Genomic DNA, 16,130 nt, shown 5'->3' with positions numbered 1-16,130 from the left:
ACAATTCTCAAAACTTCAGTTTTTAATCCACACTGAAAATGTTAAAGAGCAATATAAAACATCCACTGAGGAATGTGATCAAATTTATGTGACAAATGCACAGCAGAATACAATGAAACTGTTAAAAAAAAAAAAAAAAAAGTAAAATTGTTCTTTGGGGATTCAAATTTTTACTCTCTGTACCCTTACCAACTCAACATTTTTTTTGGTACTGGGGATTGAACTCAGGGATGCTTAACCACTGAGCCACATTCCAGTCCTTTTTTGTCTATTATTTAGAGGCAGGGTCTCACTAAGTTGCTTAGGGTCTCGCTAAATTGATGAGGCTGGCTTTGAACTCTCGATCCTCCTGCCTCCTCCTCTCAAGCTGTTGGGATTACAGCATGTGCCACCACACCCTGCTTCAACTCAACATTTTTGAGCAAATATGTTATGTAAGCCTGTCTCCAAAATAAACATTTTAAAGGGATTGAAATATTGAAAGAAAATAAAATTATATAACATTTCTTCCCATATTCCAAAAGACTAGCCTGCACTGCCTTAGAGAGCATGCATTAAAGCTTGGATACTACCACACTGGATTATAAATTCCATAACAAAAGCCCACATCTGCTTTGCTCCCATTATGCCTAACATATAGTAAGTACTCAATAAATAGGACTGAATGAAAACTTGGGGAAACATTCCTAAAAGAATCTTATATAAGAAAGTAGAATGAATAATGATTCTATGGTATGTCTGGTATATTTCATTTTTCTCAACATCTATCTGTAAAACATCTTTACATCTTCATATTTTATGATTTGTGACCCATTTTAAAGTGTTTAGAACTAACAGATGAGTAAATTAACTACAGGGACACTAAAAGTAGAAATAAAATCACTTTTCTCTAACTACTTTCAGGTCATGTTAGTAATTTCGTTGTTAACTATCACTACTACCACTTTTGCACTGACATACAGATACCAAGTGGAAAGTTAAACTTATATCTCTGCTAAAATAACTTGCAGCCACCATTCCAACTCACCTTCCTCAACATTACCAACGAAATACATGTCATAGCATTGAGGTCTCTTGAGAATAATCAAAATTATAAATATTAAGTCCACATATATTAATTCTGTATAGTATCTGGAGGGATGATACAATTGTAAGAAGAAATATATTTAATTTCCACTGAGCAAAAGTAAAAGGAAATGCAATAAGGGCTGCATTATGCAGTGGCCTTACTTAGTTTCTGATATTGCAAAGTAAAAACATTAATCAGTTCTAACGTTTAGGCAGAATTTTAACAAACTCCAGTCTAAGTCACATGTTACATACTACCAAAGACTACTCGTTTCTCAATTTTAGGCCACGAAATTCATTCACATATGGAAAAAACCTTTAGAGCTTAACCAGAATATATGTTTTACTAAATGAAGTGACATGTTTCCTTCCTTACCTTTTTTCTCCTCTATGTTCAAATTTCACTCGGACATCATTCTATAATGAAATGACAAACCAATCGTAATTATTCAGATAAAACTTTTAGAATTTCTAAAATCATATTTTTTTCTTAGCCATTCATTTAATATAAAACATAAAGGAAAGAAGGTTTCATTTTCAAAGCCAGTCCAATCATTTGATAATATCTGTTAAAAAGCTCAGCTGAGAATTATGTTGGTGAAACTAGGCACAATAGGAAAGAACCCTAAGAGCTATTAGTGAAGGAACCAAGGATATGAAACATTTACTGATCCTGTTATAGGGAAATACGTAATACTTTATCATAGTCCCCCTTATTCATGTGGTAAATGTTCTAAGCTTCCCCATCTTATTGACAACTTTCACCTCTTCTCTTAACCACCCATTATGTCCCATCATTCTGTATATAGGTTACCTACAAAAACTATAAAAGTCAATTTAATTTGGGGAAGAGGGATACCGGGGATTGAACCCAGAGGCACTTAATCATTGAGCCACATCCCCAGCCCTTTTTTATTTTGAGACAAGGTCTAAGTTGCTTAGGCCCCCGTTAAGTTACTGAGGCTGGCTTTGAACTTGTGATCCTCCTGCTTCAGCCTCCCAAGCCACTGGGATTACAGGCATGTGCCACTGTACCTAGCTCAATTTAAGTTTTTATACATATCCTATATATAAGATGATGGGGCATCGGAGTTAAAGAAAGCACTTAACAGCTTCTCTTTGGCATATCCAAATTGCCAGAATCACAGCTCTGGTACTTTGGGGCTATTATTAAGTTATTAAGGATTACTTGAACACATGATACTGTGGCAGTCAATCTTATAACTGAGGTTATACTAATTGACAGGTAGTAAAATATACATCATAAATAAAATAGACAAACGTAAATTAATGTTCTAGGCAGGAGAGAGCAACAGAGCAAGATTTTACCATGCTACTCAGAACATCACTACTACTGAAGACTTAAGAACTGTTTATTTCTGGAATTTGCCATCAAATATTTTAGGCCTCAGTTGACATATGGGTAAACCCGTGGAAAGCAAAACCACAGATAAGGAGGAACTACTATATTTCCACTTTTCATACTGGGCATCACAAATGAATTTCATTTATAAGAATTAAAATCACCTTCATTTGTAAATAGCCAGAGTAGATTATTTGAAGGAAAATTGCTTAAGTGCTTTAAGAATGAATAAAATAACACCTTTAGAAAGCAGTTACCACATTAAATAAAACTATGTTTTTTTAATGTATACTGTCCCGGGAAAATGTATATAACAAAACATTTGGCTCAAAAGTATAAAAGATACACACACTAAATTAGTCTTTTATAGGATCAGAACATTAAAGGAAATAATTCATAAAACAACAAAATATACTTATAAAAATATTATTGAACAAATACCTGCTTTTTTGGTGATGAAGATTTTGTTTTTCTGGTTTCCTGTAAGGATAATGCTGGTCGACTGGCCTTATGAAGGACAGCCAAATCTTGCATGATTGAGTTCAAAGCTTGCTGATCATCTAGGTATTTTTAAACATACACAGAATTCTAATTCCAATATATACTTATCACAGACATTGAACAAAATTTATATGAAAGTTAATAAAAATGCATTGATTTAATGTAAAACTACATCTAGAACATTTTAATACCTACACTTTTGGTGAAATAAAATTTTAATTATTTTTAAAAATGAAAACAAAAAAGAAGGAGTCCACACAAGACATTTATAGGCGAGACAAAGTCATTCTGATTCTTCTAAGGATTAAACATTTTAGGATAAGGATCAAAACAGCCCTATTACTATAAATTCTTTTCCATAACACCTAAACAAACATAAAGACATCTGGGGAGGGGAGGGGAGAGTGTATGGGGGTAGGAATGGTAGTAGAATGAATCAGACATTATTATCCTATGTATATATATGATTACATGACCTGTATAAGTCTACACTCCATTTATGTATGATGTGTCAAAATGCATTCTACTATCCTAATTGGAACAAATTTTTTAAAAAGACATCTTAAAATCTTAATAAAAACAATTGGGAAAAATAAAGCAACTTGTAAAATAATCATTAAGTATTTATATTTTTATCATTACTATGCTGAGTTTTAAAAATATCTTTATTTTGCTTATTTATTTTTATGTTGTGCTGAGGATCAAACCCAGTGCCTCATATGTGCAAGGCAAGCACTCAGCCATTGAGCCACAACCCCAGCCCCAAGTATTTATAGTTAAAGTGCAGACTTTAAAGCTTCATCTGTGGATATGGACCTGCTGATATTTGGAACGGATCCCTCAAATTTCTTCACCATCAGAGCTGACAAGACCATAAACATAACAGAATATCTAAGAATTTTGGCTAGTAACAATTTAGAAAGTTAACACTACAGGAAAATTTATTTTCTTAGAAAAAGTACCAAATCCAGAAAACTAAGTTTCATGAACCATGAACTTTTAGCTTCTTCCAAACATATTAAAGATTTCTTTTATAAAAATTTTAGATGTTTTTTATTAGTGCATTATAATTATATATGGGATTTGATATTACATTATTTGTTTATACACACAATATAAAAGTAAAATTTGGTCCATTTGAAGATTTCTTTTTGATTCCATGTATGTATGTCAAAATATATTCTATTGTCATGTATATCTAAAAAGAATAAATAAAAAATAGAAAACAAAAGAATTGATTTGTTTTTGAAACTATAAAGAATATGCCTCTCAGCAATGCCAATTATAAACTATCTAGAAGACTTTAGGGACAAGTTAACTGAATTTCATTAATAAATCAATTCTACTAATAATTATTAACAATTGGTAAATAAAAGAAACAAAAACTTCATAGTTTACATTTTGGTCTATAATAATTTATGTTCCAGGATGGGTCCGGTGGCCCATGCCTGTAATTACAATGACTCAAGAAGTTGAGGCAGGAGGATGGTAAGTTTGAGGTCAGCCTCAGCAATTAGGGAGACCCTGTCTCAAAATATAAAATAAAAAAGACTGAGGATGTAGTTCAGTGGTGAAGTGCCCCTGGGTTCAATTAATTCCCAGTGCCAAAATGATAATAATAATAATAATGTTATAATAATAACATAAGTTTTAATACATAGCATCACAATGTCCAAAAATAGAAATATTATTATAATAACATCATCATCATCATCATCATATTTGTGTTGCTTAATAGTAATTAAAACATGGTACATCCTGTAAGGGAAATTATTATAAACAATCTGACAATTCAAGAGTTTCAATAGTCTTTCAAACACAGTTGACTTCCCTAATTTATTAATTTTTAATAATGTTCAAGATATTCTATTCCATAGTAAAAGTATTTGCATGTTAAAATTTAAAATAATTACAATTGTTTTAATAATAAATTCCAGTTAAAAGAAAATTTTATAATCATTTACGAAGAATCCTTTGTAAAATAAAATTGTCATGTTAGCTTAACCAAATAGGTAACTGAGTCAATCAGATACAATATAATTACAACAAGTGATGCATAAATAGGTTCATGCCAGCCTATGTTACTTATTGATTAAGAAAATAAATTTTCTCTCAGGTTAAATAAGCTCAGAATGATATCAACCAACTGAAATAAAATCATCTGATGTGACCTTCTTGAGGAATGTTAAAATGCTTAATTCTGTACAGGGGAGAGGAAAACTCAAATATTTAAATGTATTTATGTTGTTTTAATTATTTTATTAGAAAAATCTTTAGCACTTGAATTCAGAGTTTTAATATATATATATATATATAGTATCATAATGTTCAAACAGAAAATCTCTTATATTTACATGTTTATTTCTTTGTTAAGAAACATGAGTTGGGCTAGGAATGTAGCTCAGTGGTAGAGCACTTGCCTAGTATGCATGAGGCCTTGGGTTTTATCCCCAGTAATGACTTACAAAAAAAAAAAAGACTGTTAAAGTAACAATGAATTCCACTATTATGTGTAGTCACAATGTACCAATTTAAAAAAAGAGAAAATGTACCATTTTCTACCATATGTGTAAAAAGGGAAAAGTCCAAATGAACAAAAAGTTTAAATCTTGGGAAGATGACATACAAAACAAAGGAAAATCTGAGTTTCTTCTTTTGCAGGCTTCAAGAATTACATGGTAGATAAGTACCTATATCAAGAAACTTACTTTGAGGAGAGTGATAAAATGTGAACAAATCCCAAATCCACAAAAGATCAAACTTAGTGTGAACATAAAATAAGCACTATTCTAAACAATTCTTAGACTGTTTTACTCTATTATGAATCCCTGTGGTGGTCACAGGGTACTAGGCATATTAGGTTATAAATGTCGTATAGGTTATGGATAGACCCAAAACACAGTGAGAATGCCCAGAGGATATCAGACTGACAAATGAGCACATAGAAAGAGTAATGTGTGTTTTTTTAAAAAAAGGACATTCATATGAACATAAAATCAAAAAAACTGAGATAACTTCAAATGAAATCTTTAATTAAAGATACACTGAATTAGATATCATATACATATTCATTACACTTGAAAAATAACTATGAGAAATAATAAGTATCTCCTTCTCTAATCCCTTTTCAGAATGGAACCCTCAAGACCTAGGAGAAAAAGGCAAGTGGGGAGAAAATATGTAAATTGAACACCCACAATTCATTTTTTTTTTATGTGTGTGTGTGTGGTGGTATTGGGGATTGCTCAGCCCTTTTAATTTTGAGACAGGGTCTCACTAAATTGCTGAGGCTAGGCTTAAACTTCCAATCCTCCTGCCTCAACCTCCTGAGTTGTTGGGATTACAGGCATATACCACTGCACTTGACCCCACAATCCATTCTTATATGGTTCAGTCCCTTTAAATTATCATTCCGGAGCATCAATTGTTTGCTGCATTACTTGACAATTAAATTTTATAATTTATTTTTCTCTTGACATCAGACACTGAAGCAAATCATAATTCATCTGAACAGTTTACTCTGAATGTCCCTACTGTGTCTCCTGCACAAAATTATCATTCTAAAACTGTTAACAACACAAAAAGTACTTTAACTGAAAAATCTATTAAGTAAAAATAAACATTACATAAATCTGATACATCATAAAATTTATATATAAAATGTCTACTATAACACATAATAGAGAAAAAAATTCCCCCATCCTATCCTTTAATTATAACCGAAAATGCTTTTAGTTTGAACTCACCCATTACGGCAACCAGCTTGATAATTTGTAAGTTAGGAAAATGGCTCTCCCATCAGCATTCTTTATTGCCTTATGAAGTAAAACAAACAAAAAAACCCAAACACATTAATAGTAAGAAACAGAAGAGGCAGCCACAAAAAGAAGAAAAGTAGTATAGACAACACTAATGAGAAATACACAATATGAATATTTTATGTATTTTTTTTCTGACAGAAGTACTTTATGTTGGAAAGCTATCATGTAGGCACCCTTGCCTAACACACCAAAATTCCAGACTCCCCAAAGAAAAGCATTCAGAATAAACCATAGTGCTTGTACAAATAGCTTAGGGACAATAAGCCATTACCAGTTATTAGTTAGGGATGCTGGAACTCTCCTGAAATCCAAGTCCTCAAGTGCCAGTCAAAGGTTAACCTTGTAAGCAGGTCTTTCTAAGGATAAGTAGTCTGTCACATTAATTCTTTTCTACATAAGCAGCAATAGGAAATTTAAACATTTGTTTAAAGAAAACCGCATAAAGCAATAATTATAACTGTTGTAAGAAATTCAACATATAATGATATAATTTACCTCGTAATAATAACACAAAGGGGAAAGACAGAGTTACATTGAGCATAAAAAAGTATTCGTATGTTATTGCAATAAAGTTTATATCAACCCAAACTACACTGTTTATAAATTAAAATGTTAACTCTAATACTCAGGTCAACCACCAAAAAAAAAAAATTTCAAAATATATATCAAAGAAAACAAGAGAATTCAAATGGCATACTCAAAAATAATTATCTGGCACACTGGCACATGCCTGTAATCCCAGCAGCTTAGGAGGCTGAGGCAAAGGATCAAGAGTTCAAGCCAGCCTCAGCAATTTAGCAAGGCCCTAGAAATTCAGTGAGACCCTATCTCTAAATAAAATACAAAAAAGGGCTGGGGATGTGCCTCAGTGGTTAAGTGCCCCTGAGCTCAATCCTTGGTACCAAAAAAAAAAAAAAGGTTATTTAACATAAAAGGTAGTAATAGAGAAACTGAGTAACAATAAGACAACAGACAAGAGATACAATAACCCCCCCACAATATAATCCTATCTTATGGTAACTGCCTTAAATATAAATGGGATGAACAAACCAATTAAAACACAGAGATTAGCAGAATAGATTTTAAAACATGATCAACTATATGTTGCCTACAAGAGACACATTTAAATTCAAAGACAAAATAGTTTGTAAGTGAAAGTATAGAATAAGATATACTATGCAAAGAGTAGCCAAGAGGCCTGGAATGGCTATACTAATATCAGACTAAATAGATTATAACAATAAGTTATTAGTAAAATGGGCACTTTATAATGAAAAATGGCCTATTCAACAACAACATACTGCAATTATAAATATATGCACCTAATAGTCTCAAAGCACATGAAACAAAAATGATAGAATTTAAGGAAGAAACATGCAATTCATATATAAGAGTGGTAAACTTTGATGCCCCATTTTCAATAATGGATTTAAAAAGTAGAAAGTCAATGAGGAAACAAGATTTGGACAAAATTATTCAACTACTAGACTTAATAAACATCTGTAGAACTTCCAACCCTCAAAACAGCAGAATGCACAATACAGTATCTTCCAGGACAGCCCATATGCTAGGCAATAAAACTAATCTCAGCATACGCAATCACCCAAAATGTGTTCTCTGACAACAATGCAGTAAAGTCAGAAATTGGTAACAAAAGGAAATCTGGGGAATTCACAAATATGTTAAAATTAAACCACATACTCAAAAAGATCTGGTGGATCAAAAAGAAGTCACAAGGAAGTTAGAACATACTGTGAGATAAACATAAAAACACAACCAACAGAAACTTTATGCATGCATCGCAATTAAAAATGAAACTTGTAACTGTTAATGTTTATATTAAAAGAAAGACCTCAAATCAATAACCTAAACTTATACCTTAAAAAATTAGAAAAAAATTTAAGCCCAAAGCAAACTGAAGAAAAGAAACAATAGAGATGAGTGGAAGGAAACTACAAGGTAGAATTATAGAAATGAGCTAGAAAACAGGAACACCATAAATTTTTTTTACATCAATGAAACAAAAGTTAATTTTTGAAAAGATCAACAAAGCTAGTCTAACCAAGGAAAAAAAAGAAACAAACAACCATAACAGAGTCAAGAAGAAATAGTCTAAACAGACCTATAAAAATCAAGGAGACTGAATTAAAAATGAAAAACCTTTCACAAATAAAAAGTCCTCTACCATATGGTTTCAAACATAAAAAACTAACAATAATGATTATCGATTCATTCCGAAGCCAGTATAAATAACTCTGATACCAAAACCAGAAAAAGACAACACAAGAAAATTGCAGATCAATATCCCTTGTGAATACAGATGTAAAATTTATTAGCACAATACTAGCAAATATAATCCAGAACATGAAAAAAGGAATATACACCATGAACACATGGGATATGTATTCATAATACAAAAAAAGTAGGTTCAGAATACAAAACCAACCAATGCAATAAATCAGATTAATAGAATACAGGATAAAAATCACATAATCATTTCAACAAAAAACATATGTGTCAAAATTCAACATGAGTAACACTCAAAAGACAACAAATAGAAGGGAATATCTTCAAGTTGATAAAGAGAATCTATGAAAAATTCACAACTAACATCATACTTAATGGTGAAAGACTAGCTACATCCCCCCTAAAAATTTGAAACAATCCAAGGATGTCTTCTCTTACTACTTCTATGTAATACTGTACTGGAGGTTTTAGTCAGAATATGAGGCAAGAAGATAAAAAGAACCCAGATTAGACAAGGAGTTTAGGTATACCTATTTGTAAGTGATGTATATTACACAGAAAAGTCTTAAATTCACAAAAAACACTATTAGAACTATGAAACAAGTTCACCATGGTTACAGGATACAATATCAACACTAAAAAATGAGTTGTATTTCTACATATTAACAATAAACATTTTGGAATGAAATTGAGAAATCAATTCCATTTATGATAGTATCAAAAAGTGTAAAATAGTTAAGAATATTTAAATAAATGCAAGACTTGTGTGCTGAAAACTATGAAACAATTAATGAAATTAAAGTAGATCTAAATATACAAAAAGACATCCCATAACCATGTTAATGGATGGGGAGACATTTTTAAGAAGCCAAACTACCCCGCAAAGTAATCTATAGATTGAATGCAATCTATATCAAAACTCTAATGGCCTCTTTTCAGAAATGGAAAGGCTGATCCTCAAATTCATATGGAACTGCAATGGGCACTCAATAGCCAAAACAATACTGACTTCAAAACTTATTAAGCTACAGTACTCAAAATGGTTTAGTGCTGGCACAAGGATAGAGATCAATGGGATAGAATTAAGAGTCCACAAATAGACCCAAACATCTATGATGGACTGATTTTTCACAAAAGTGCAAAGACAATTCAATGGACAAAGAATAATCTTCAACAAATGGTGCTATATGAGTGGATATCCACATAGCAAAGCATGAAGTTGAACCACTTCCTAACATAATACACAACACACAAAAATTAGTTCATCATGGATCAAAGATATAAATATTAAGAGTTAAATAAATAAAAGTCTCAGAAAGAAAGGGATGTGGATATTTTCATTACTTTGGATTAGGCAACAAGTTTCCTAATATGACATTATAAGTAGAAGCAACAAAAGAAAAATTAATGGGACTTCATCAAAATTTAAACATTTTCCCAGTGACTTGGGAAGCTGAAGCAGGAAGGATTACAAGTTCAAGACCAGTCTCACCAACTTAGTGAGACCTGTCTTGAAATAAAAAATAAAAAAAAAAAAGGCTGGGGAATATAGCTCAATGATAGAGCACCACCCCCACCCCCCACCCCCCCCCACCCCCCCGCCAGGTTCAATTCCTAGTACTGCCAAAGAAAAATGTTAAAAATTGTGTGCATCGAAGGATACTGGGTATCAAGGGCTGGATGTATAGCTCAGTTGGTAGAGTGCTTGCCTTGCATGCACAAGGCCCTGGGTTCAATCCCCAGCACCACCAAAAAAAAAAAAAAAAAAAAAATCTGCTACTGAGGACACTGTCAAGATAATGAAAAGCCAACTAAAGAAAGGGAGAAAACTTTTGCAAGTCTGACATATCTAATAAGGAACTATTATAACAATAGACAACTAATTCAATCATAAAATGAACAAAGGATTTAAAAAGACATTTCTCCAAAGACAAATAAGCACTTGAGAAGATGCTTAATAACATGTGTCACTAGAAAAATATAAATCAAAAGCACAATGACATAACACTTTACACCCAGCAGGATGGATAAGCAAAACAACAAGGACTAGTGGTGGTGAAAATGTAGAGCAAGGGGTACCATTAGAATCACATTATTGGGCGGGGGCAGGGTTGTGGCTCAGTGGTAGAGCACTTGCCTAGTATGCGTGAGGCACTGGGTTCAATCCCTGGCACCACATAAAATAAAAACAAATAAAATAAAGGTATTGTGTCCATCTATAAATAAATAAATAATGTTTATTAAAAAAAATTATCGCTCCTACAAATACATCCAAGAGACCTGAAAATATGACCACACAAAAACCTGCACTAATATTCAATAAGAGCCCCAAAGTGGAAACCCAAAAGTCTATCAATTGATGAATGAATAAACAACATATGATATATTCATCAATGAAATACAATCAACCATTATTCAGTCCTTCAACCCTGGACTTTCCAGACTCCAGAACTGTGAGGAATAAATTCTTCAAAAATTACCCAGGCTGTGGCATTCAATTATAGAAGCAGAAAATGAACTAGAGGGGAAAAGGAAAGGAAGAATAAAGGGAGAGAGGAAAGAAATAACAGAGACATTCTATGAATAACTGGAAATCATCTGTCCATACAGAAGAGCAAGAGCCTCAGCTCAAGTCACAATAGCTACTACAGAAATTCCAGGTTCAATAGTATCAGATATTATGATTTTTTCAAAAAGCCAAATTCAATTTTAATGTGAGACCTTCCCATTTTAAAATATTATCAATTTTATTCATATTTTTACAAAAATATTGTATGTATTCTTTCATGCTACCATCTTGTAGCCACTCTACTGGAGGATCACACACAGTTTGAAAAAATAAATTCAACATTACAACAGTTCTAAGTTCTTAGTAGTTGTAATATTATTTTACAATAACATAGTAGTTGTAATATTATTTTACAGTAACATAAAAGGATTTCCAAAGAAAACATTTTAATATATGAATACTTGGGATATAACATAAAAATGCTCCTTTCATCACCCAATGAGTACCATTTCCAGGGGCAACTACTATATTACCTCCGTTTTTAGGACTTTTAGTCTTGCCTTCCCCTTCCCCACCACTCCCTGTTCTAGGGATCAAACCTAGAGCCTTGTGCATGCTAAAAAGGCACTCTACAACTGAGCTACCTCACTAGCCTGAGTTTTTAGGACTTTTTCATCAAGGCAAGTATAGAACTAAATTTTTTCTGTTTTTCAGATAGGGTCTTACTATGTTGCCCATGCTGGCCTTGAATTCATAATCCTCCAGTATGAACCTCCCAAGTAGCTGGGATTATACCCTGTGCCCAGCTAAGACTAAATTTTAAACAATGAGAAACAAAGATCTAGCCTAAACACTATCTTTTATAAATAAGACATCTGAGGGCCAAAAATATAATAATTTATTACAGTCATAAAACTAGGCAAAACTAGAATGTGAATACTTATTTCTTATTTCTCACTCAAATAAATTTACCATACTACCATATGTCACTGAGTTCACTTCTGGGGAAAATAGCTAGCATAAGAAATTTTCCTACCATACAAATACACATAAACAAAATAATCACAAAGAGGTTGATGAAGTTTCATGTATTATGTTCTGCACCTACAAATTTAAAGTCTTAATAAAATTTTTCAAAGTTTTTGATTTAAAATGTTTAAGACAAAATTTGACTAATCTCAGAAATAAAGTACTATTAAAATCTTTATAATGGAAATGAATCAAAGCTGTATTTCCATAAAGCAGCTATGGTACATTTACTAATATTCTGATGCTAAACTGGACAAAATAATGAAAAATTACAAAATTAAGTGGATGACAAAAAAAGACAAAGGTGAAATAACAGTTACATATGAAACTGAAAGATCTTATCCAAAAGATAATCCACAAATTATTTTAACTTTTTTTCAGACTGTATTTCAAGCAACTGAGGGTAAAATATCCTATTACTATACATATGGGTATTTCACACTTTCAATTCACTGCCAATACTTACTCAGTTATTCTGTCACCATTACCCTCTCCTGAGAGCATACATTTTGGTTCTCTGCTTTCATCCCTTAAAATTGAACCTAGGCAGCGGAGCACAACAGACACTAGTATGGCAATATGTAAATCAATGGATGTGTAACTGATGTGATTCTGCAATCTGTGTATGGGGTGAAGGTGGGAGTTCATAACCCACTTGAATCAAAGTGTGGAATATGATATGTCAAGAAATTTGTAATGTTTTGAACAACCAACAATAAAAAATTAAAAAAAAAATTGAACCTAGGCCCATATTCACCCAACATATATACATAAATCATATACCCATAGACACACATGTGCACCTTTGGAATTAAACACTTTCCTCCTCCTCTGGGGAAAGATTTGAGAGCAGAGATTCACTCTGAATAGTCAATGATATAGCAGTACCCAAGTTCTGAATATTCAAGTAATCTATGAAAAAACCTGATGCAGGTTCACAAGATGTATCTCATATAAGAACCAAATTGGTTGCGACCAAGACCATGAAAATAGCCCAAACAGTCTCCAAGAAATGCATTACTGCACCTCCCCCTGCCCAATATTGGGAATCAAATCCAGGGCTTCTCATGCTAGAGAGATGCTCTCACATTGAGCTACATTCTTGGTTGTCATGTACCACTTTTGAACAACTCCTGAACATTGTTCAAGATTTAATCACATCTTAGGCCTAGAGAAACAGTATATTCCAAAGCCAAACAAGCATCCATTTTCTAATTCATGCAACTGACTTTTGTTGTTAAATATATCCCAGAATGCATAATATTTTAAATTTATTCTTAACTGAATTATAAAACATTTCAAGCATATAGAAAATGATAGGAAATTGACTGGTCATCCAGATTTTTAAAATACATAACTTACATAGTATAAGATGCACAAAGTTTAAACATACATTTTACATATGCATTCATCCATATAAAACCACCAAACAGATCATGATAGAGACATTACCTCCACCCAAGAAGGATCCCTTGTATTCGTTCCCAGTTTCCCCATATGGGTAACCATTATCTCAACATTTATTACCAGACTAGATTTTCATATTTTTCATTTTAGTTGAATCATACAAGACATACTAATTATTGTCATTTAAATTTATATTTTCTAAATTTTTTAACATTATCTATATTAGTAGTATTTTGTTCATTTTTATTGACATATAATAGTCCATTATATTGATGTATTAATAGTCCATGCAAAATAGTCCGTTTCATTGATGTATAATAATAGTCCACTCAACTAATTCTACTACCAATGGACATGAAGGTTGTTTCCAGTTTGGGGCTATTGCAAATAAAGCTATTATCAATCTCCTTGAACATGCCTTTTGGCAAACATAAGCCCATATTTCTGTCATTTTTATACTCAGGAAGAAATTGCTAGTTCTCCATGACATACATATCATTAACTTATACAAAGAATACAACAGAAACTCTGAGTAGGGGAAGAATAGAAGACGTTCATTGGATTTGACAAAGAGGAATGAAGAGAAGGGGAGCAGATGGGACAGGAAAGACAGTAGAATGAATCAGACATAACATTCCTATATTCATATACGAATATATGACCAGTGAAATGCCACATCATGAATAACCACAAGAACGGGATCCTAATTAGAATACGTCATACTCTATGTATGTATAATATGTCCAAAACCACTCTGCTGGTATGTATATCTAAAAAGAACAAATAAAAATAAATTTAAAAAAAACACCGAGTAGGCCCAAATGTTATAATTAGTAGACTTCAAAGCAACTATTACAAATATATTTAAAAGAATTAAAGGAAAATATCTTGAAAATGATTCCACAAACAGGGAGCCTCAAGAGAGAAACAGAAACTTTAGAGTTCAAAAGCACAATATCCAGGGCTGGGGCTGTAGCTCAGTAGCAGAGCACTTGCCTAGCATGTGTGAAGAACTGGGTTTGATCCTCAGCATTACATAAAAATAAACAAATAAATTAAAGGCATGCTGTCCATCTACAACTACAAAAATAATTTTTTTTTAAAAAAGCACAATATCCAAGTGTAAAACACATTAGATGGATTCAACAGTAAATCTGAGATGGCAGAAGAAGAAATCAAACTTGACAAAAGATCTACAGAAACTATACAACCTAATGAATGAAGACAAAAAGACTGAGGAAAAACAGTCTAAGAAACCTGAAAGACATTAAACATGCCAAAATATGTAAATAGGTGTTCTAGAAGGAGAAGAGAGGGGGAAAAAAGTACACACAAAAAATATTTGAACTAATGGCTGCAAATACCCCAAATATAATGAAAAACATCACAGATCCAAGAAATTTAATAATAAACTCTAAATCCATTAAACATCAAGAGATCTGCATCTAGACATATTGTCAAACTGCAGAAAGACAATTTTTCTTTTTTGAGAGAGAGAGAGAGAGAGAGAGAGAGAGAGAGAGAGAGAGAGAATTTCAATATTTATTTTTAGTTTTCGGCAGACACAACATCTTTGTATGTGGTGCTGAGGATCGAACCCGGGCCGCATGCATGCCAGGCGAGTGCGCTACCGCTTGAGCCACATCCCCAGCCCAAAAAGACAAAATTTTGAAAGTAGATCCTATAAAGGAAAAAACAATTATAACCCTAAAAAAACAAACAAACAAAAAAAAACTATACATTTGCATAAAGCTAATTTCTACACATACCATTGTAACCAACACAGTTCTTTTCAAATACCCATGAAACAATATCCACCAAGATAATCCTAGGCCATAAACTAAACTTCAATATATTTAAAAGAATAAAAATCATATAAAATAATAGCTTTTAATATGTATAAATAAAGAAAGATGTATGTGTGCACATATTTTATAGCTTTGTCCACTAAGAAAACCTGGGAGCAGTGACAACTTACTTAAAATGAGTACATTTTTGTGTACCTCATGTCAGATGCTAGTTTCTTTATTTCTTTCTTTCTATTTTCTTTTTTTTTTTTTTTTTTGGTACTGGGGATTGAACTCAGGGGCATTCAACCACTGAGCCACATCCCCAGCTCTATGTTGTTGTTTTTTTTTTTTACTATTTTTTTAGTTGTAGATGGACACAATATTTTTATTTTTAT

At 32.3% G+C, this 16,130-nt stretch overlaps 1 protein-coding gene across 2 annotated transcripts in view; it reads right to left on the bottom strand.

Moving 5' to 3' along the window:
• The window catches only part of Map3k2 (mitogen-activated protein kinase kinase kinase 2), an 80,794-nt gene that overhangs the window by 43,232 nt on the left and 21,432 nt on the right, over positions 1-16,130 (bottom strand). Inside the window, exons 2-4 of one of the 2 annotated variants that reach the window (XM_027936779.2) lie at positions 6,679-6,747; positions 2,873-2,991; positions 1,445-1,485 (exon numbers count right to left, since the gene is read on the bottom strand). In XM_027936779.2, the coding sequence (XP_027792580.1) occupies positions 1,445-1,485; positions 2,873-2,991; positions 6,679-6,682 (164 nt within the window). In that variant the 5' untranslated portion in view covers positions 6,683-6,747. Of the gene's footprint in view, positions 1-1,027; positions 1,068-1,444; positions 1,486-2,872; positions 2,992-6,678; positions 6,748-16,130 lie in introns of those variants that run through there. The other variant, XM_071619261.1, reaches the window with a different exon arrangement.

This window comes from Marmota flaviventris, chromosome 11, assembly GCF_047511675.1.
Source record: "Marmota flaviventris isolate mMarFla1 chromosome 11, mMarFla1.hap1, whole genome shotgun sequence".
NCBI classification, from domain to species: Eukaryota; Metazoa; Chordata; class Mammalia; order Rodentia; family Sciuridae; genus Marmota; species Marmota flaviventris.
The sequence above is the reverse complement of the archived record's forward strand: the minus strand, read 5'-3'. Positions and strand labels throughout refer to the sequence as shown.